The sequence below is a fragment of the Periplaneta americana genome, chromosome 15, assembly GCF_040183065.1.
Source record: "Periplaneta americana isolate PAMFEO1 chromosome 15, P.americana_PAMFEO1_priV1, whole genome shotgun sequence".
NCBI lineage: Eukaryota > Metazoa > Arthropoda > Insecta > Blattodea > Blattidae > Periplaneta > Periplaneta americana.
The window spans coordinates 120,361,252-120,384,098 of record NC_091131.1 but is presented as its reverse complement, the minus strand read 5'-3'; the positions used below and the strand labels follow the sequence as shown (position 1 = coordinate 120,384,098).

Sequence of the window (22,847 nt, the reverse complement as noted above, 5' to 3'; positions counted from 1 at the left end):
CCAAGTGAATAGAGATAAATATTTCAATGAAAGACAAGAAGAAAGTCGTATACTTACGAACAAAAAGAGAGATTACTTGAAGGAAAAACTGGACGAAATGGAAACAAGTAATGAGAATAAAAACATTAGAGATTTATATAAAGACATAAAGGAATTTAAGAAAAGATATCAGATAAGGGTAAACATAATTAAGGATGAGAATGGTGACTTAGTTGCAGACTTTCATTCTATTCTAAACAGATGAAAGAACTATTTTGGGCAACTACTAAATGTACATAGGCCAAATAGAAATGATAGGGACGATACTCAGATACAAACTGCTGAGCCATTGATACCCGAACCCACACTTTCTGAAGTCGAAATAGCGATAGAAAATCTGAAAAAGTGCAAGTCTTCAAGTATTTATCAAATTCCAGCAGAATTAATACAAGAGAGTGGAAACGCATTATCTAATGAAATTTGTAAGCTTATACTTGTTATTTGGGATAAGGGAATTGTATCATAACAATGGAAAGAGTCCATAATTGTACCTATCTTTAAGAAGGGGGGAAAGACTAATTGTAGTAACTTTTATTGACGTTATACAAAATTTTGTCCAATATTCTTTTGAGGAGATTAACTCCTTATGTAGATGAAATTATTGGGGATCATGACTTTAGTTTTAGGTGTAATAGATTGACTATTGATTAGAATTTTTGTATTGAACAGATATTGGCGAAAAAATGAGAGTATAGTACATAAGTTATTCATAGATTTCGAAAAGATGTATGACTCGGTTAAGAGAGAAGTTTTATATAATATTCTTATTGAATTTGGTATTCCCAAAAAACTGATTCGATTAATTAAAATGTGTTTTAGTGAAACATACAGCAGAACCTGTAGAGGCCAGTTTCTGTCTGATGCTTTTCCAATTCACTGTGTGCTAAAGCAAGGAGATTCACTACCACCTTCACTTTTTAACTTTACTCTAGAATATGCCATTAGGAAATTCCAGGATAACAGGGTTTGGACTTTAATGGGTTACATCAGCTACTTGTTTATGCAGATGACGTGAATATGTTAGGAGATAATCCACAAACAGTTAGGAAAAGCACAGTTGAAGCAAGTAAGGAAATAGATTTGGAAGTAAATCCCTGAAAAAAAAAGAAGTATATGGTTATGTCTCATGACCAGAACATAATACGAAATGGAAATATAAAATTTGGAAATTTATCCTTTTGTAAAGTGGAAAAATTCAAGTACCTTGGAGCAACAGTACCTAATATAAATGACACTGGAGAGGAAAAAACGCAAAATGAATGTGGGAAATGCGTCTTATTATTCGGTTGAGAAGCTTTTATCAGTCAGTCTGCTCTCGAAAAAACTGAAAGTTAGAATTTATAAAACAGTTATGTTACTGTTCTGTATGGTTGTGAAACTTGGATTCTTACTTTGAGAGAGGAATAGAGGTTAAGGGTGTTCGAGAATAAGGTACTTTGAAAAATATTTGGGGCTAAGAGGGATAAAGCTATAGGAGAATGGAGAAAGCTACACAATGCAGAACTGCACGCATTGTATTCTTTACCTGACATAATTAGGAACATTAAATCCATATGTTTGAGATGGGCAGGGCTTATAGCACGTATGTGTGAATTCAGAAATGCAATATAGAGTGTTATTTGGAGGACCTGAGGTTAAAAGACCTTTGGGGGGCCGAGACATAGATGGTAGGATAGTATTGAAATAGATTTGAGGAAGATGGTATATGATGGTAGGAACTGGATTAATCTTGTTCAGGACAGGGATCGTTGGCAGGCTTATGTGAGGACAGCAATGAACCTCTGAGTTCCTTAAAAGCCATTTGTAAGTAATAAGTTTTTTCATAGTTTGTGTCATTATTGGGATTTGTTTTATGTATCATCGTATGCTTATCAATCATTCTTCTGGCATCTCAGGATAGTTTTGCAATGTTCAACTTTTGGAAGTTGTGGTTCAGTTTTCTGTAATGAAGTAAATTTTCTCTGTTAATTTAGGTATTCTGGACCTTGCAGATGGTGCTGTGTTCAGAGTTCAGAATTTTGAAGTGATAATGTGCTGCAAGACAATCATGTCGAGTTTTCTCTTGGAAACTTTCAGTTGCTTCTTGCCTAAGTTTGGTTTTGGGATTAATGTTGCTCATGTCTGCAATATAAACTAAACAGTATATGTCTCTAGGTAGTGCAAAATGAGCAAGAGAGAAGAGCGATACAAAACGGTCCTCTTCAGGGCTAAACAAAAAACAACTTTGATCATTCTTCAGTGGAATGCGGGAGGACCATCAACTGTATTGTGCTTTGTTTTGGTCTGTAATGATTCTCTATTTCATACCTTTATCTTATTTTTTTATGTGATCATCTAGATATGAGAGAAAAATATTGAAAATCATTCTCTGACTGTAGCAAAGAAACGTTTTTCTAAAAAGTATATTATTTTGTAATGATGTTTTTCCTGTTGTAAGCAGCTTCTTTATGGATGATGAAGGAAGTTATAAATAAAATAGCTGAACTGATATAGCTACTAACAAAGAAGACTGCCCTGTAACCCAAAATCGTGTTGCCATTATGCAAAATTGATAGTATATGTGCAGTTACTTTGTGTTTTGAGACAGTAACTGAAAGTAGAAGTGTGGATGCCTTTAAATAAGATAAATTGCGAATAGTTTGACTTTTGTAACATCCTAGTAGCTGACTATTTCGCGAAGATGCTTTATTAAAAGTGATTAACCTCTCAGTAATAGTTTGTAAGATTAACAAATACATTTTTTTTTTAATTACACAAATTAATCCAATAGGAAGTAGCTTTTATTAGAACTGAGTAACATCCTTCATTGTCACTGTACGTGAAGAGTAATTTCTTAGTAAGTGTATTTTTGTATTTGACACGATTTCCAATTGTTATTGTTATACACTATTTTGATTAAAGTTGTTTAAAGCTTTAATTTACACATCAGAGCAGTATAATGTAAGGCCAAATTGTTTTATCAGATGTTCTGGAGACATAAATTCATGAAATACTAAAATTTAGGTTGATTTATGTGGTTGAATGTGTTTGCTAAGCATTTTAGGGGAGGAGTTGAAAGTGTAATTACAAAATTTTAATTAACTGGGAGTGAAACTTATGTCCATTATGAAGAGTAGGTTCATTAGAATGTTTTGTTCTCTCTGTGAATACGTTCACAAATGGTATAATGATATTTACATTGTGCAATTTGATTTTGGAAACCTTTCAATCCTGACTGCTCAGGCATCTGTATAAGACTCATGAAATGTTGTTTCCAGTTGTCTTCAGAATTGGGTGTGAAATTTTTGGTCAAGTGTTATACTGAATTTAAGTACTTCAGTTTGAAACTAATTTATTTTAATTAAATCCAGAAAGTTAAATTCACAGTTTTATTATTATCACACATTAAATTAACTATACTTTGCATATTACAGATCAAATTAAAGAGAATCTATATGCTTACATTTAATTTCTGATTTAGTTTCATGTCGTGTCACAACATGGTGTATTAATAAAGGAGAAAATCTGAATTGGAAATGCAAGTATCATTCTAAATTCACATTTTAATTAAATTTTGCCACTACAAAATTTAATTTTCCCTGACAACCCAATTTTTAGAAGTAATTTGATTTTATTACATGTCTTTTGGAACTGAAAAATATATAGAAAACATATTTATAGGTATGGACATCTTCTTCTGCATTATTTAAATTTTTTCGTTATATGGTATATGTTCCTCTACAACAATGAATTTGTATTAATTGATATGGGCTGGAGCCGGCAACTTCTTATTTGGCCTGCCTTTGTTCTTGTAAAAACTGAAAATTATATATTAAATTACTAGCGATTTTAGAGTTTTATTTCTTGAAAATAACTGTGTGCCTAGACAGTGAAGCCTGCCCTGGCTGCATTTTGAACAATAAAATTGTTGCTTTATTGTTATAATATGTTAAACTTTTTCCGAAACTTCCTCAGAGGAATGTGAGAAGGGGGTTGCTTAGGGTTGCATTGCTGTACATTTTATAGATACATGTGGTCCACTCCCAATCCAGCATGTCAGTCGAGGACATCCTGAGCAGATCATTTGTTTCATAAATACCATTATCTTACCATTAACAGTACACAGTTTTTCCTTGTTCACTGAGTTCTTATTTGGTACAGTTCAGCTCAGTAGTGTTTAATAAAAAAAGTGCAAAAATGTTTCATAACGTCACAAAGTTGACAGTGAATTTAAGAAGTTAAATTAATGTTGGCTTGATAATTATTTTGTGGAAGAGTATGGAAATAAAGTGATAATACATATGCAATATTTGAATCATTTTTAACAATTGGTTCCAATAAGTTGTTTTCACTTTGAACATTTTTGTATTCCACAAGGGTTTTGTCGGATTTATAACATTCAATATTAGTTTGGGAAATGAGATGCATGAGATCTTTTAACTTTCTGCATAAATCCTTCTTGTGTTTTTAATTTAGTAGGCAAGATTTTGTATTTTCTCCAGTAGTCTGTATTAGGAAGTCTGATTAATTTCTCATACTGGATTTCTGCTTGTTCTTCAAACTCGTGTATCAGTAGTTTTTGTTGAGTAAGTTGTCTCATTGAATCTATTGGTGTGAATTTCATTGCACCTTTAATTAAACATAGTGTTTGGTTTTGAAATTCTTCTATTTTATTTAATTGTTGTGGGGTGGCTGTGATGAGGACCGTTTTATGTACCGGTACGTATTTATGTGGAATTTAGTGTACGTCTCTGACTTCCCCATTTGCAGCCAGCTAATCTTTTTAACAGATTTAATCTGTTTTGGACTTTTTCTACTACAGTGTTAATATGGTCTTTTCAAGATAATTTGTTATCAAATATGACTCCTAGATATTGTGAATTTTTTTTTTTTTTTTTTAAGGAAGTCCATTAAGCTTGATGTTTATGTTAACTGGTTTAATGGCATTTGTGAATATTTGATACGTAGTTTTGTCTGCATTTACTTGCCTTAGAATAGTAGAGCACCAATTTTCCAATTTAGTCATAGCTGTGTTAATTTGGGTTTGCAGTGATTTGAGCTTATTCTTTGGTTTTGAAACCCAGATGACAAGGTCATCAGCAAATAATGCACACTTTACTTCTTTGCCCAAAGATTCGGGACAATTGTGGATAAATATATTAAATATTGTTGTACTTGAAAAATATGACTGATATTTAACTGTGTTGAAGAGTTATGTGATAAATTCTTGTAACCAATGGAGCATATTACCTGAGATTCATATTTTGATAAAATTACTGTAAAATATGTAAATACTATTTTGAATGACTTTTTTTTTTTCTTTCATTACATTTATATCTATAGTTTGTTTCAGAAACATGACGCAAAACTAAAATAATACAGAAGTATGTACAGTGTATATTTTGAAATAACATTTTTTAGGAGTGGGAAGGTGTTTTTCCTACAAGTCCCGATGGTTTCTTACTTTCCACATCATATTTTCTCCTTTCATTTGTTAGTTCATTTTAAGTTTACATATATTAATTGTTAGTTAACCAAAGCTTATTATTAAGAATGTATTTTTTATGCATTAGCATTGGATGTTACATCACAATAATTTAAGTGTAATTAAAAACTGGATCTTTTGGTCTTTACTGGTAATGACCTAATTTTGATTGAAATTTAATGTTAATTTCATTATTCATGTACTCTAAAATTTTAACATATTAACAAAATGTATCCATTTGGTAAGGTGCTTGAGCAGTAGACAGGAAGGATTTTTCACTTGGTAATCAATTGGATATTTAGATGTAGTTTATGAAAGTCTTTTAACAAATTGTATAATTATAATTTTAGCTCAAAACTAGTTGTTGAAATCCTTAATACAGTGAATGCATCTAAATGTATAATTGAAAGATTGTCAGTAAGAATGATCTCTTGTGCTTCTTAATTTTGAAGAAAAGAACTATATTAATAGAGACAGAATTCAGGCATTTAGTTTCATTAAAATATACATCTTTAAAATAGTATTAATAGTACTTTACTTTGTATATGCACCTATGTGCAGATTATTTACCCTAAGCTTGCATTTTATAATGTTCTTGTTCATAATCTTACAGCACTTTGATTAAATATTGAAGTTGAAAATGTTAGGCTTATATTAAAATAAATTTCATTTGTAATGTATTTTACTGACACAGCAAATTCATATTTGAAAATTCTTTTTACTAGGACTTACAGAAATACTTCATAAATACAAGTCCTTGTTAGTCTGATTCTCACTGCTTTTGTATGACAATTCAAAATTTGGTGAAACAAATTATAAGAATATAAGAATGAATTTGTGATGTCATATGTTTTGATGTCTGTAATTGAACATATACAGCTGTTGCTGATGACACTGCAATTTATTAATTACTTAATTTTTATGTGTGTTGATGTGCGCAGACCAAGCAGCAGGCTATGCCAAATCAAGGCGTGTGGGACATGAGGGGAAAGCAGTTCTTCACAGGGGTAGAGATTCGAGTGTGGGCCATAGCATGCTTTGCCCCTCAGAGGACTGTTAGGGAAGATGCGCTTAGGTGAGTCACTTTGATTTTCAATATGAGAATACTGTGTTTGTTATTAATGGACTATGATTTTGTGACATTAAAAATAATGATTTTTGTAATACACAAGCCTATAATATAAAATTGTTTATCTGAATGCTCATCTACTGATCTCTGAAAATCCTGGATTTAAATATAGGCTTCACATTTATGTTCAGTATGTGCTTGCTTCATAACTTGCAATATTTTCTAATAATTATAGTTTCAAAATGGAAAAATTATATTAAATAGTGAAATGAAATTGCTATGTGTACACAAGCATGCCCCATATTTTTTTTACGAATTTGAAAATTGTTTCAGTTAAAAAATAGCTGCAATTAATGTTTCTTAATTCAAAATTTCTCGATTTGTGTTGGTAAATCGAAGTATTGCTGCTAAATGGTAGGTAATAATTACGTTTTCTTTAAATAGAAGCAGTCCATAGTAACTCAGAATTCGAAACAAATTTTGACTTTACAAAATAACATTTTAAGATAGGGTTTTCAACATGAAATCGAAAATTCTTCTACCAGGACGAATACTCATGTATCACTGCTTTTACCATCAATATTTTTCAATGAATGATTTGGCATGGAAGGAGAGTGCTTACTGGTTTTCTTCCTGTATTGTAGAGTGAAAATAAAATTCTCATACAGTGACTGTCGGAAAATAAGACGTTAAACTCTGCACAAAAGTGTATTTCAGGTGCTCTGTTTTCTTATTTAGTCTTTCAAAATCAAAATGCTCGTACCTCAGTTTAATATATAAATACTCTCTCTTTGTCTCACTGTTGATGCAAGGTTTTTTAAACACTGATACAGATTTCATGTGGTCACTAATTCATAATTGTACCTATGATGAAAGATACCTCATTGATACTGCAATGATTTTTGATTAGTCTTTCTGAAGATGTTACGTTTTTGTATTTTGTTATCTTGTCAGTGTTAACTGCTCACTGTATTTTACGTATTTTATGTTTTGTTAAAGGAACTTCACTCAGCAGCTACAAAAGATTAGTAATGATGCAGGAATGCCAATAATTGGACAGCCTTGTTTTTGTAAGTAGAATGGAATTTTTATTACCTATAGTAAGGTTACTTAGTTTCTTATTGCTTTTAAGGAACCCGGAGGTTCATTGCCACCCTCACATAAGCCCGCCATCGGTTCCTATCTTCTCGTCAAACAGCAGTTGAAATAAATAAAGCTCTTCATCTGAAACTGTCAGTGTTAAACATGGAGCAGTCGCAGGCAATGTCAGACGAAACTGTAAAGAAATCTTGTATTGGAATGTGATGCGCTGTGGCCTGGCACCTACCTAGTGTGCACTATATATGCTTTTCTTGATACCATGCAACATGTCCTGACAATAGTGTGCTCTTATCTTATGACTGCATCTAATATTAATTATGTTGAATTTTGTAAATCAAGTTTTAAACTCTCACGAAGAACAACGTTCTATAAATGTTAGTATGCAGATAAACATCACTTTGTGTTTTTAACTCAAAGGTTTAATAGCACTTGAAATGAACAAAGCATAGGGAGTTCTCAGATATTTAAGAAAATAATTGTTATTTATCCTGCAGGCAAGTATGCAACGGGTCCTGATCAAGTGGAGCCAATGTTTCGCTACCTCAAGTCTTCATTTGCAGCCCTCCAGTTAGTAGTAGTAGTCCTGCCTGGAAAGACACCTGTGTATGGTAAGTAAATATATGAAGAGTTCGCGGAAAAAATGATGAATGTCACATTTATGTTAAGGATTAGATAATGATCTAATTGAGTGTATAACTGCAAGATGTAGTGCTGTTTCTATAGAAAATAAAGGAAAGGATTACAGTATTCGTGGTGATAATTCTCCTTTTTACCATTTTTCATAAGAACAACATTAAATTTTGCAGTGATCCATTGAATTAGATAATGACATCAACCTTAAGAAAACTGTGACATTCATTGTTTTTCCCGCGAACTCTTCATATGTCAGTTCATTTGATCTATGTTTAGAAGGTACTTATGATTTTTTAAAATACATTTTGAAAGTCTATTACCATTTTTCTTTTGAGGTTGTTGAAAGTCCTGTATTTTCCATGTTCATGCTGAATTGCAGCTTGAGTCCCACTGTCCAAAAAGTATAATAATAATAATAATAATAATAATAATAATAATAATAATAATAATAGTAATAGTAATAGTTTTATTTTCCCTGGCAGAGTTAAGGCCATCAGGCTTTCTCTTCCACTCAACCAGGATCAAAGCACATACAGGAAAATACTGTACATACCGGTATACAATTATTAACTTAAAAATAATAAAAATAAAAAAATAGGATAAATCGCAATATAGCAAACGCCAGTAGGGGAAGTTATCCCCACCCACATGAAATGTGCATTCGACACAACACTCGCCTATCACGTAGAGTGTCTGGTGAGCTAGTAGGGGAAAAGTGGAAGGGGTCGTGGGCGGAGCTTCTACGTTCGCTATATTGTGATTTGCCCAAAAAATCAAAAGAAAGATTGAATACATATGAATATAATCACAGACAGGAAAATACAAAGTATATCGTCGTCGTCGTCAGCCTTCATGTATTAGACCCCAGTGGATCTGTTACAGTCTTGTGCCAGTATTTTTAGAGCATCTAAAAAGTCCTGCTTTTAGAGTGAATGCATAACATGGGCCTTGCAGTTCTATCTCACTTCTGAAGGAAGCCATGCTAAGTATTTGATAATTTTTAAAGTCCGTTGCCCTCAACTGGATTTGAACCTGCAAAACTCGGATCCAGCACTAGTAATTGTAAGATGACCTGTGACGACATTCAGGAAGGATATTGCTATGGTAAAAGCATTGTACATTTATATATATTACTTGAAATTGTATAAATCAAATAGCAACTGTATTAGCTCTTTGCCTTCACTGCTTTTGTTGTTATTTTCTGAATATGTTTCACTGTGCTGTACGTTGATTGCAGTCTCATCGCGGATTTTCCCTCTTGCAATTTTGTTTCAGAAATCTTCATATTATGAAATAATTTGCCACGCCTCCAATTTTTCTTCAGTGATAGCTGGCCTCATCTATGTCCTTTTTCAAATTGATGTTTGTTCAACGTAACTTTGACTTTAGATACTGTGTTTTAAATACCTCTGCATTCATTTCTATGTGGTAATGCAGAGAAAAGTTTTTTTTCCTCCTTTTTTTAAATTTGAGACTAATTTACGTTTTTCATTGACACTTATCTCTGCTGAGTCTTATGTTCGACTGAAGTTTATCCAATTTGCTAAGGAATGAGAATCAATATATGTTGTGCTAACACAAACCCTTTTTTGACGTAGTGGTTGTTGTGATATAAAAAAAATTCATAGCCGTGATATGCATCGAGTCTGTATTATTTTACAGTTCTATATAAATACATGAAAGTAAGTAATTTGCTAGGAAACGTCATTATCATAGGTAGTGTTTGTTCAGATAGTTTTGAGACACAAATTAAAAAAAAAACTTCCCTTTGTTGCATTTAAATAAATTTTTCTGGACCAAAGATTTTAGAAGCACCTTCGATTAAGTGCTTAAATAACTACTCCAAGTTCAGTGTAACACTGGCCTATGTGTATGAAGTTACATTTTCTAATGGCTTCATTGCCAAATGCAAGGCATTAGACAACAACAACAAATTATTATACTTACATATTTAGCAACTTCTTAATTCAATTTTTTACTATGGTAGGGTATAAGCACAAATATAGAAGTCATGGTAAAATAACATGGCTATAGAACAACCATAACAACCTTCTGTGGTTCCATTAAGTTAATCTATTATGACATTCGACACATTGATGTTGCCACATAGCATGAACAAATTCAGCTATGGTGCAGTTTGAAAATAATGTTTGTTGTATCAGGCATCCACTATTTGTGATATTAGAAAGCAGTAAGAATCGCATTAGACGAATAATTTACAGCTTTCAGTTATTGTTTACATGTAAGGAAAGGGTTAAGGAAAAAACGAGATTACCATAAAATTGTCAGTCTAATGCTTTCACTTGTCATTATGTTAGATTTACATTAATAGTAGTGTAATTTAGATCTGAAGAATACCTCATTTGTATTTTAAACTATTAATTAATATATTGACTAATATGTGATTATTATAATGTCATATTCGACGTTAGTTAAATTTATTTGCACTTGTTCTGAAAGGAAAGAGAATGTGATATGCGTTATCAGGGGCTGGAAACTCGTATTGTAAATAGAGCAGTCTGCATAACAGCAACTAAGGTAAGGGGAGAGGCTAAGCTCTCTGAGAGAGGCTATGTCCCAGCCCTGTGCATTATATTTTTAAATGGGACGACAACGGATAAAAATTTTGTGACCTCTCCTATTGCATACAACTAGAATATTTTGGATCTTTGGATACTTAATTTTAAGATATACACATTTCATAAGGTAGATAATGCAAATATTAAACTATTTTCTTTGTGTTCCAGCTGAGGTGAAGAGGGTAGGCGATACAGTGTTAGGTATGGCCACACAATGTGTTCAAGCAAAAAATGTAAACAAAACATCACCTCAAACGTTGTCAAATCTCTGTCTGAAGATCAATGTTAAGTTGGGTGGAATCAACAGTATATTAGTGCCAAGTATTAGGCCCAAGGTAAGGAAGTATTTTATGTTACTCTGTGATCACCCTTACAATGATAGTTCCTTTGTGCACTGTTGTGTGTCATTGAATATACATATACATGTGTTCTGTCTTGTTGCTCAAGTAGTTAATATACTTAAAATTAGGTCTGATGATTGTTTAAATCCAAGCTAGCATGGTTTCCAACAGAAGGATAATAAATCGGGAGTCCTGTGTCGTAAATTTATAGCATGTTTAAGCACTATCCTGGTATAGTTCCTTCTTAAATTCACCACCTGTGTCTTGTCCTTGTCAAAGTTCATCTGTCACCCTCCATTTTTGCTTATTCTATCATGTAGTAATGAATGCGTCTTACAAGTGATACTATCTCAGAAATGAAGTTGCTCACATTCAAGAATCTAGAAAGGTATTAATTGATATTTGGAAGCAATGGAAACCAGTCAACCAATATATCAAACATCTGTCAAACCATTCATGTGTATGATTAGTTAGTTGCTAACATTTTAGGTTATGGTTAGTAGTGAGGTGTGATTTCAACGCCTATGAGTTTGTGGCTGGTTCTGACTATAACTATAGTTAAAAAATCACATCTCGATCTATATGTGTCTCATAGTGATGGCAACTGATTTATATGTATGCGTGCATATGAAAAGAGACCACTTAACTGCTTGTAGTTTCCGATATAATCATAAAAAACTAAAGTAGGGTTTTTGTGCCTTTGGTATGATCACATCCTAAACAATGAACTGTATAAACATTGAAGTCCTACCTCAGCTGGATTACTCTCAAATCACTATTTATACAAAGGCAGAAAAGGGACCACTTAGTGGTTGGTAATGATTCACGTGTCTTATCTCCTTATCACTGAGTAATTTATGGGTCTGCTGTGTGCTAGTGTTTAAGAATGTGAATACCAAAAACACAAGATGTTATGAGGTTCTGCTTTCTATATTCGAAATTCTATGCGTGCCTCGGAATCTAAGCCAGTTTTGGTTGTATCCATTAATCTGTGCTGTAGGGTAGTATTGAGTTCGGAAGTTCAAATAGGAATAGGGGCTTATATTATTATGATAGAATTATTAATAATAATAATAATTTATTTATTCTGGCAAAGTTAAGGCCATCAGGCCTTCTCTTCCACTTAGCCAGAAACAAAAGAAGCTGATACAGTTTTACTAATAATTGTGATTTATTTATACGACATAATTATTTTCCATCATGGCAAAGGACAGAGTCACATCTGAATTTATTCTGAAATCACTAAAAATATTCACATTCATATTTACCATCTGAGATAGCTGATGTCGTGACAATATTTCAGTGCTCCTTTGCTTGGTGAGAGAGTTTCATGTGAATACGATAGCACAACAGGTACATCTACCATATGATTCCCAATAAGTAGATCCAATCTTCTTTCTTACAGGGTACAAAGTGAGTCTTTTCGGTGTTGCTTGTGAGCCATTAAACACATTCATAGTATTATATATGTGATACCTGAAAAGGTGAAAATACAACTATATCCCTGTTACATCACTTAGGTCTACTTGAACATTTTTTTACTGGATGAAGAAAAATGCTGAATTCCATGCAGCCAACTGCGTGGGTCAAAATAAAACAACACTTTAGTGAGATAACTCATGTGGCGAGTGATGACAAATAAGAATAAAGCTGCAGAATTTTTTTAATTCCTGAAGAACACGCAAAGTTCCAACCTGATCTTTATTTTGGATGCTTTAAAAGAGCATTTAGCAAGAATGTATATTCAACTATTGATGATGATATAAATGTGGCAAGAAAAAGCTGTCCATCTACCAATTCCATTATTCCTGTAGCAGTTGGAACAAACAGTAGTTGTTCCATCTTACAACTGGCAGAATATATTACAGGCAGAAGTGAGAAATATGTCTAATTTGACGCAGATGCACCCTTTTGAATTCAGAGAGAATTGTCCTGATATGAGTACGCAAAAAAAAAATAATAATAATAATTCAGAAGAAGTAACATCCAGCATTATTAATGACAACTTGCCCTCTGACTTCAGAGAACCTCCTGAAATTATTAAGTCTGCAGGACTTAGCATGGACTGACAAATGTACTTCTTCAAAAAAAAAGAAAAAAAATTAGAACATTTGTACCACGGAAGCAAGATGTGTTGAGCATATTCTGAAACTCAGCGCTGAGCAATCTGATGGCATCACGGTGTTCCGAATTTCAACGATGATGTCACTGATGCTCCACCGGTGTCACATCGGAAGTGGTGGCAGTCTCCATCAGTGAATCTGATTGGTTCTTGAATAGGGTGGGAATTAGCAGATGAATTACATTGTGCACTGTTGTGTCATGGCGATGCGTTCTGCTGTATTATTTGTAATAAGCACAATGCAAAAACAATATGTTAATGGCTTATGAGTAAACATGTCAATGGACCAGTTATTACTATTGGTTCAAGAAATAAATTGTCTATGCTATCTTTTCTTTGAACGAGATGACAGTACAGAAATTTCGCAAAATCTTGCTAGCGTAGCACAGACAACAACTTGTACAGTTGCCACGATAGCCATCAAACCTTTCAGCAGTTTTGTTCCTATTTCGCTGCAGCATGTCATTGTTGTGCACTGGTCCTGTGAGATTCGGTATACACTGGTTATGTCCTCTTCTTTCATCTGTACACCACAACCATAGGCGTGAAAGTGACTCCCATAAAGGTAATGAAAGAGAAGAAACTAAAACCAACAACACCAAGGAATTTTTTCCCAAAAAAGAGATTCCGCACCATCTGTGGCTACTGTAAGGAGTTAGAACATCGAGATCAGATAGTAAATGGTCATACAATGTGCCCAAAATGCAGACTTGAGCAGAAATAACATGATTGAGTTTGTGCAGTATACCAGTAGGCCTACTTTGGGCAGAGGTCTCCAAATGGAAAAACTTGAACTGTGCATTTATTATTTAAAATATTCAGTACATATTTAGTTACTTGTAAAAAAAAATATTAGTAAGTATGAAAAAATTGTGAACAGCATAACTTCAGTAGATTAGTAGTTACTTTCATTCAAATACAACATATCTTTTAAGGGCTGTACTGTAAAATTGACTTTTTTTTTACATAATGAAAGTTCTTGTTGCTTTTGGACCTTTAAAATGATTCAGCACCAGATATTTGCATTCTTACTACTTCAAATACATAAGAGGAATATTAAAACATCATTAATTCAATACCTGCCAAGTGGTCCTGTTTCATGTGCACGTACACATATATATGTGACCTCTCTAGACAAGTGCAAGTCAGAAAGGACATCATAACAAATATAATTATCATCTCACTCAAAAGGTTAACATCAGCAACTGTTTGATGTCCACACATCGCCGAATGCACTCACTATATTCTTCCACGAATCATTCGTAAACATTCTTGGGAAAATATACGCATCCACACATCGAGATAATACCCTTCAGTGCGTGTTTGTTATACCTGCCATGCTAATCGTTATTGTTGATATTATGGTGGTACCCATGAAAGCAGAGAAATTTTCTCTGTGATTGTATCACAGAAGACTAAAAAGTTATTTTGTGTAATGGGAATTATGGCAACTGTATTGCTTTTAACAAAGTTGTTGTTTCTTTCAGCTAGCATTATTAAATTATAGTTATTCATTATATGTGAGTGAAATAATCTGTTTTTTCATGTTATATAATGAACAGCTACAATTAATATAACAACAGTGCGTGACAGAAACAGTCTTATTTATAGTGGTGGCTCCTGACATGGTAATGATTGAAGGAACTATTCGTAATTTTATTGCAGATGAATTGTGCCCTGAAGTTGCAAGAGTTGAAATTAAATTACCAACATTTTGGTGAAAAAATGTGACACTGTTGTTCATTCAAGTGGAAACACAATTCACCACCTCAAAAATATTGTTAATGAAACAAAATTTTATTATGTAATAGGTTCGCTGGATAGTGAAATTGTTGACCAGATTAGTGACTTTATTTCGAAACCACTATCATCCACAGCTTATACTGATTTAAAGACTCAATTAATTAAAGAATTTGGGGAGTCAGAGGAGCGAAAGGCAAAAAGTTATCAGACCTTGAGTTGGGGAATAAAAGGCCATCTAGTTTACTGAGATATATGCGAACCCTAGCAGGCAATACCATTAGTGATGAATTTAAAAAAAAAAAAATATGTTCCTTGATCAACTTCTTTCTAATACTTGTGCCATCCTGGCTGGTAGCCACGATGATATAGATACCTTCGCAGCTATGACTGATAGAATACTAGACCATCAACGCACCTATCCAGTATGTGTGTTCACAAGAGCCACAGTCTAGTTTTAGTGACCATTTTCTAGGTTTAGTGACCATTTGTCACGACTGGAGAGGCAAATTTCTGAGCTAACACAACAAATAAGTATGATGAATGCCAGATCAAGAAACAGATCCCAGTCAAGTCACCGACAACAGTATCACACAAGATCATCAGGATACAATGCTGCATCAGGAATCTGCTCATACCACTACACATTTGAAACATAGTCGAGTGTACACAGCCATGTTCATTTGGAGCAAACGTACTGCCAGCAGAAAACTTTCAACCCTATCACTAGATACAGTGGAATGTGATAGGGGCTTGGTATCTCACTGCCTCTTATCATCGACAGAAATAGTCACGGATTCTGATTGACAGAGGTTTTGATATCTCAGTGCTACCTCTAACAGCTCAAGATAAACGATTACAATCTGACCGTCATCTCTGTGCAGCAAATGACACACTTATTGCTATTTATGTGGAACAGCTTATGAAATTGGATCTTGGACTAAGAGGAGAATTCTGCTGGCCATTCATCAAAGCAGATGTTAAACTCCCCATCATTGGTGTAGACTTTCTTAGCCATTTCAACCTACTACTGGACATCAGAAATGGTCGTCTGTTAGACAAGATTACCCAGTTATCAGTGGCCAGCTTGTCATATTGGACTAGTGAAATACTGATATCAATCCGTGCTGTTGATTCACAACATAGATATGTTCACATACTCACGACATACCCAAACTTACTCAAGGAACAGCCATCTTATTCCAGTGACGTTCCTGGTATTTACCACTCAATAATGACTGGTCCACAAGTTAAAGAAAATGCTTGATGTCTGCCGCCAGATAAATTTGCTTTCAAGCCAAGTTAGAATTCCAACATATGGTCGATGTGAGAATTTGTCATCCATCCAACAGTCCATGGTCAAGTCCTCTACACCTGCTGCCTAAAAAAAGGTGGTTGTTAGAGATCCTGTGGGACTACAAACTTTTGAATGTCAGAACAGTGCTGGATCACTACCCAATTCCTCATTTGCAAGATTTTAATGCCCAAATTGATGGCAAGTGCTTTTTCTCTAAAATAGACTTACAACATTCCATCATATACCCATAGCCCAGGAAGACATACAGAAAACAGCAGTGATTACGCCTTTTGGTTTGTTCGAATTCCTTCATCTTCCATTTGGTTTATGTAATGCTGGCAGTTATTCCAGTGTCCTAATTGACCTTCCCTTTGTCTATGTGTATATCAACGATATATTACGAGGGGGATCCAGGAAATAACGACCTTTTTGTTGTAATAATTAAAAAAAAATATATTTATTTGAAAAAACCAAGTCTGTTACATAACTGAAGCTTCCTTTACTTCTCTACATAATCACCACCTACATTTAAACATTTGTCATATCTGTTCACTAGCTTTAGAATTCCCGTGTTATACTCCTCTGCCGCCAGTTCATTAAGCCAGGTGTTCACTGTCTTCTTCAACTCTTCATCACTTCCAAAACACGTCCCACCCAGAAAGTCTTTCAGCTTAGTGAAAAGGTGAAAATCGCTAGGAGCAAGGTCTGGACTATAGGGCGGATGATCAAAGATTTCCCAACCGAATTGATCCAGCAATTCTCGAGTTGAAGCAGCAGTGTGCGGGCGGGCGTTGTCGTGAAGAAGCACAACTCCTCTCGAAAGCATTCCTTGCCTCTTTTTTGGATGGCTCGCGATAGTTTTTGTAAAGTCTCACACCTTTGCGATCCCAAAAGACAGTAGCCACGACTTTTTGTGTTGAGAGAGTCTGTTTGAATTTTCTCGGTTTCTTGGGTGATGAGGGATGATGCCACTGACGTGATTGGCGCTTGGTCTCTGGGGTGTTGTGAGACACCCAGATCTCATCACCAGTCACAATTTGATTAAGAAAGGCGTCTCCATCTGTGTGATATCGCATCAAGAATGTCAATGCTGAGGCCATTGTCTGAGTTTTGTGTTGGTCACTCAGTTGCCGTGGAACCCATCGTGCACAGATTTTGTGGTAGCCAAGATGTTACGACACAATTTCACCAAGCAAAGAACGAGAAATGTCAGGAAAGGCAATATGCAATTCGTCGAGTGATGTGCGCCTGTCTTGCAAGATTCTGTCGTTCACTTTAGTCTTCAGGTCTTCTGTGATGAGTGATGGGCGTCCGGGTCGAGTTTCATCGTGGACATTTGTTCGCCCATTGTTGAACATTTCACACCATTTTCTCACATTTCTTTCATTCATTACAGTATCACCATACACTTCTTTCAATTGCCGGTAAATTTCTGCAGGTTTCAAATTTCGGGCATTCTAAAATCGAATCACACTCCTCACCTCACAGTCGGCGGGATTATCAATCACGTCGTTCATTTTGAAGTAACACAAAATGCACAATGGCGACTTGTTGCAACCAGTACTCATAACATTATGAGAACACATGTTAAGGAAGCCAGTTGACCTTCAAACAAGGAAGGGGAGTCAGCTGCACGGCAGGTATGCGCGAACGGTCGTTATTTCCTGGATCCCCCTCGTACTTGCGTCCAATTCCCTTAAAGAACAATTAAAGATCTTATTTGAATGCCTTAATAAACATTATGTCAACATAAACTTGTCCAAAAGTATCTTTGGTGTATCTGAGATACCCTTTCTAAGTTCCCTTGTAACACCTAAAGGAATAGTACCACTGCCAGAGCAAGTTAGGGCTTTCACAGATATTCTGATCCCAAGAACAGCCATGGAATTGAGAAGATTCTTGGACCTTATTAAATTCTATCGAAGATCGTTAGCTAAGACTGCACCTGTACAACAAAATCTTTGCAACGTTTGCAAGGACATCCCTAAGGATCGTAAATGTGAATTCCAGTGGATACCTGAAGCTACAGACACCTACTGAACTCAAAGCACAACTAGCAATTGCAGCCTTATTTGCACATCCCTCAAGCAACCTGCATTTAGTCTTAATGGTAGACACTTCTGATTCATCTGTTGGAAGTGCCCTACATCAAGTACGTGATAACATTCTAGAGCCTCTTGGTTTCTTCTCTAAAATGCTTTCACAGACACAAGGTAATTACAGCGCATATGATAGAGAGCTTCTTTCCATCTACATGTCCATTAAGTATTTCCGACATCTACTAGAAGAAAGAAATTTTGTAGTACAATATATACTGACCTCAAACTACTCAGCTTTGCTTTCAAACAAAATCTAGACAAAGCCTCACTTTGTCAATTTCGACATCTCTAATATATTGGTCAGTTCACCACAGACATTAACTACCTACCAGAGAAATAAAATGTTATTTCTTCTACAATTCCATTCAAAGAGATTTCTAGAGCCCAAATGAATGATTCAGAACTACACCATCTACAAGAGTAAACTACAGGTCTCTTTGGTTCAAGAACATATGCCTTTGTAATGGTTTGGAATTAGTATGTGACACTTTTCCGAAAAGAACTGTTCACTTCCAAACACAATTTATTACACCCAGATGTTACAGCATCAGTTAAATTAGTTCAAGAATGCTTTGTTTAGTCTTCACTTAAGAGAGATGTGGCCTTCTGGACCAAAACCTGTATTCCTTGTCAAAGAAGTAAAGTGTGGCAACATACGTGAAGTACAATTGGTATGAATCTAAGTTTCGATGCACGTTTTTATTCATATCAACCTTGATATCGTAGGGTCCATTCTCACCTTTCTGTGGATATTCTTACCTTCACACAATGATAGATTGTTTCTCCTGATGGACTGAGGCCACTCCATTGAAGGACATGACAGAAGAATCAGTTGCTAATGCCCTACTTCAGACTTGGATTGCTCGGTATAGTGTTCAAAAATATATCACTACAGAGGTAGACAATTTGAATTTCAACTTTTCCAGTGTCTCACAAAACAACTAGGCATCCAACACGTCAAAACAACTGCCTATCATCCTCAGGAAAAGTTGTTGTTGTTATTTTCTAATACCAGGCATTTGACAATAAAGTCATTTGACCTCTTGCACTCCAATATTTTTCAAAGATATTGTCATGGTTAGCCACTGACGCACAGATTTCCATTTCTTGATTTGAGTTGCACAATGGACAGTTAGGAGACTGATATATTCCAATTCTATGCAAATGCTTGGCCAAACAGTCATAGCCTGTTGCCAATCTAAATGCAGCTACAGACGATTTGCGTGGTAAATCGGGAATCAACTGTGGATTATGATGCAGAGAGTTCCATTTTTTCCCTTGAGATTGTGTTATCAAATTTTGTTTGTTGAAGTCTAAGTATGTCATCATACCGTGAAGACTGCACTAAAAGCACATATGACAGACAACTGTGTATCCAAATTGCTGCATTGCTTATGCTTGGTCTGAGAACAACTGTCATTCCACAACACAATACATCTGCAGCAGAATTAACTTCCTGTACACCTATTAAATTACCCTCCCGACTCCTTCCAGGAATCCAGTACATTTCTGACCAAGAGCTACCTGAATTCCTCACTCACTTAAGAAACATAACTCGCAAGTTGCAGCCAGTACAAGAAGGTCATCATTCATCCACAAAGACCTGATGAAAACATCTCGTGTATTTTTGAGACATGATGCAACTAGAAGACCATTGGAACCAGTTTATGATGGTCCATATCAAGTAGTGAGGCATACTGTCAAGCATTTCGACATACAAACTCCTAAAGCTGAGTTAACTGTCAGCATTGACTGTCTTGCTTCAGGATGATGAACCAAATCACCTTCCATTGGGCAACAATCGTCTAAATACACACCACCTCAAGAATCCTCAACAAATTCTGAGAAACCTCTTCCTAGCACAAAGATATGTCGGGGATGACTTTACGATTTTCTAAATATTTCATGGACGTCGTCACTATGTTCATCCTCCTCCAGACTTGATACTGAATTGCTAGCTATTGATGCTGCTCTTCAGTGTGTTTCTCAAATTTCTGAAGAATATATTTGCATACTTACCGACTCCAAGGGGGCTATATTTAATATAATTATGGACCGGAAGGTCCGGGGTTCGATCCCAGGTGGTGACAGGATTTTTTCTCGTTGCCAAACTTTCAGAACGGCCCCGAGGTTCACTCAGCCTCCTATAAAATTGAGTACCGGGTCCTTCCCGGGGGTAAAAGGCAGTCAGAGCATGGTGCCGACCACACCACATCATTCTAGTGCCGAGGTCATGGAAAGCATGGGGCTCTACCTCCATGCCCCCCCAAGTACCTTCATGGCATGTTACGGGGATACCTTACATATGTACCAAACCTATATGCACATAGAATTATTCCAATTCAGAAATAATTACGTAAACTAAAAGAACTCCAAAAGGAAATAACATTTCAGTGGATACCTAGTCATTGTGGTATACCAGGAAATGAGAAAGTCGATCATATTGCAAAACAGGCAACATATTTGCAACCAAGACCTCTTCAAGTGATATCTCTATCCAGAGCTTTTGCTTCAGTAAAGTCTCATTTTACAAACCTATGGATCTCTTCTGACAAAGGAAAAATTTTACAGTCTGTACAAAAGAAACCAAAAGACCTGGAAATGTACAAAAACTTACCCAGACATGTTCAAACATTTTTAACAAGAGCCAGAACAGGTCACATTGTCACTCAATTGTACCTACACCGATTTCACATTTCTGATAATCCTACTTGTCTGTGGTGTAATAATCATGATGAAGATCTGGAACAAATTCTTCTATACTGTCCATCCATAAACCACAAAAGAAGTAAATTAAAATCATCAGTACCAATTACAGAAGACACAGCCCTGCAGTATATATTGACTACACCCCAACTCTGGCTACTAGCAACAGGCATCTATAATGAACACCGATCAAAATACCCCTCATTTCTCGTGAAAAACAACTGAATAGACTACAGTGGACTATAGTGGACTTTATGTTGTCAGCAAACAGCTGGATACATTAAAAAGATTGATTGATGGACATTGTCACTGGAGAGGGAGTATGTAGTGGTAACCGTGAAGACAGAAATTTTATGTGAGTGTATCACTAAAGACTAAAAAGTTATTTCGTGTAATAGGAACTATAGCAACAGTATAGTTGTTTTTAAAAAAATTTTTGCTCCTTTCGGCTAGCATTATCAAATTAAAGTTACTCATATATATATATATATATATGAAATTCTTGCCATATAATTAATAAATAGGATTAATGTAATAAAAGTGAGTGACAAAACAGTCCTAATACAATATAATACTTATGGCATTAATAGATCAATCTGTAGAAGAGCGATGAACATAAACATCTTTTGGCTCATGATGAGAAACATTCACAATCACCAAGAATCATTCAAACACAAAAATCACACTGTGATAAAATCGCTATTATCTGTTACAGCGATTTTTCCGGAGCTGTCACAGTTTGGAGCGGTGACGGCAAAACTCTGTCACATCCCACCCCTAGTTATGGTCGATGAAGACCTTCCTGAACTTTGCTAGTTTTTACAGTGTGAATAATTCCAATTGTGATGCGGAGACATTTGTAAGAAGGTAATTTATTACCGCCATAAGATGATATATTGTCCTATAAATGAGATTGGGCTGATATAATATAAAATTCGTTATAATGTTTAATTCTTCAAATTGTGCAGTAAAGAGAGTGATCAGTGGCACTGTCACACTCTTTAAAAACCACCTAAATCCAAGACAGCACTGTGACATGGCCTCTGCGATAGTGGGGATTGATGTATTATACTAATGCCTAAGAGAAGGATAACTCTGATATAATATTTTGATCCTGCAGGTTGGGGGTTTAGGCAATGGACCAACTACCATTTCTTCAGTAAGTGATAAATAAGGTTGTGATTGACACTGTGGGCGAATTCACATATGTGGAGGCTCGGAATTATCTTGCTTAATAATAATAATTCATGATTGCCTTACTTCATCCCTGGGTCTTGAAATGAGATTGGGCAAGGAGACATTGACCCTTCACATATCTGAGTTCGCTCATACAGTGTGAATCACAACCTTATTTATCACTGACTGTAGGAAAATATTATTTTGCTAAAAAGTTTCAAAGCATACAAAACTGGATAGATTTAAAGGAAAATGAAATGGGCACAAAGAAGGACAATGAGGTTTGGTATGTGGAATATGCAAGGACTTAAACGAAATTTCAGAAAGTTGTAGCTGAACTTTGCACATGAATGGGGTAGTACTGAGAGAAACAAAGAAAAAGAGTACTGGAATAGAACAAATAGGAAGTTATATACATATTTACGCAAGGATGCTCAAAGAAGAAAGAGCAAAAAGAGAAATCATAATACTAATAATAATA

General features: G+C 35.1%; 2 protein-coding genes across 5 annotated transcripts in view; both read left to right on the top strand.

The window, feature by feature from the left end:
• The window catches only part of Rpn13 (regulatory particle non-ATPase 13), a 625,061-nt gene that overhangs the window by 209,165 nt on the left and 393,049 nt on the right, over positions 1–22,847 (top strand). The window lies entirely within an intron of this gene.
• Positions 1–22,847, top strand: part of AGO1 (protein argonaute-2) — a 235,727-nt gene that overhangs the window by 145,229 nt on the left and 67,651 nt on the right. For all 4 annotated transcript variants that reach the window (XM_069848071.1, XM_069848073.1, XM_069848074.1 and 1 more), the window contains 4 exons: positions 6,445–6,578; positions 7,572–7,642; positions 8,168–8,281; positions 11,054–11,220. In XM_069848071.1, coding sequence (XP_069704172.1) covers positions 6,445–6,578; positions 7,572–7,642; positions 8,168–8,281; positions 11,054–11,220 — 486 coding nt within the window. The remainder of the gene's footprint in view (positions 1–6,444; positions 6,579–7,571; positions 7,643–8,167; positions 8,282–11,053; positions 11,221–22,847) is intronic.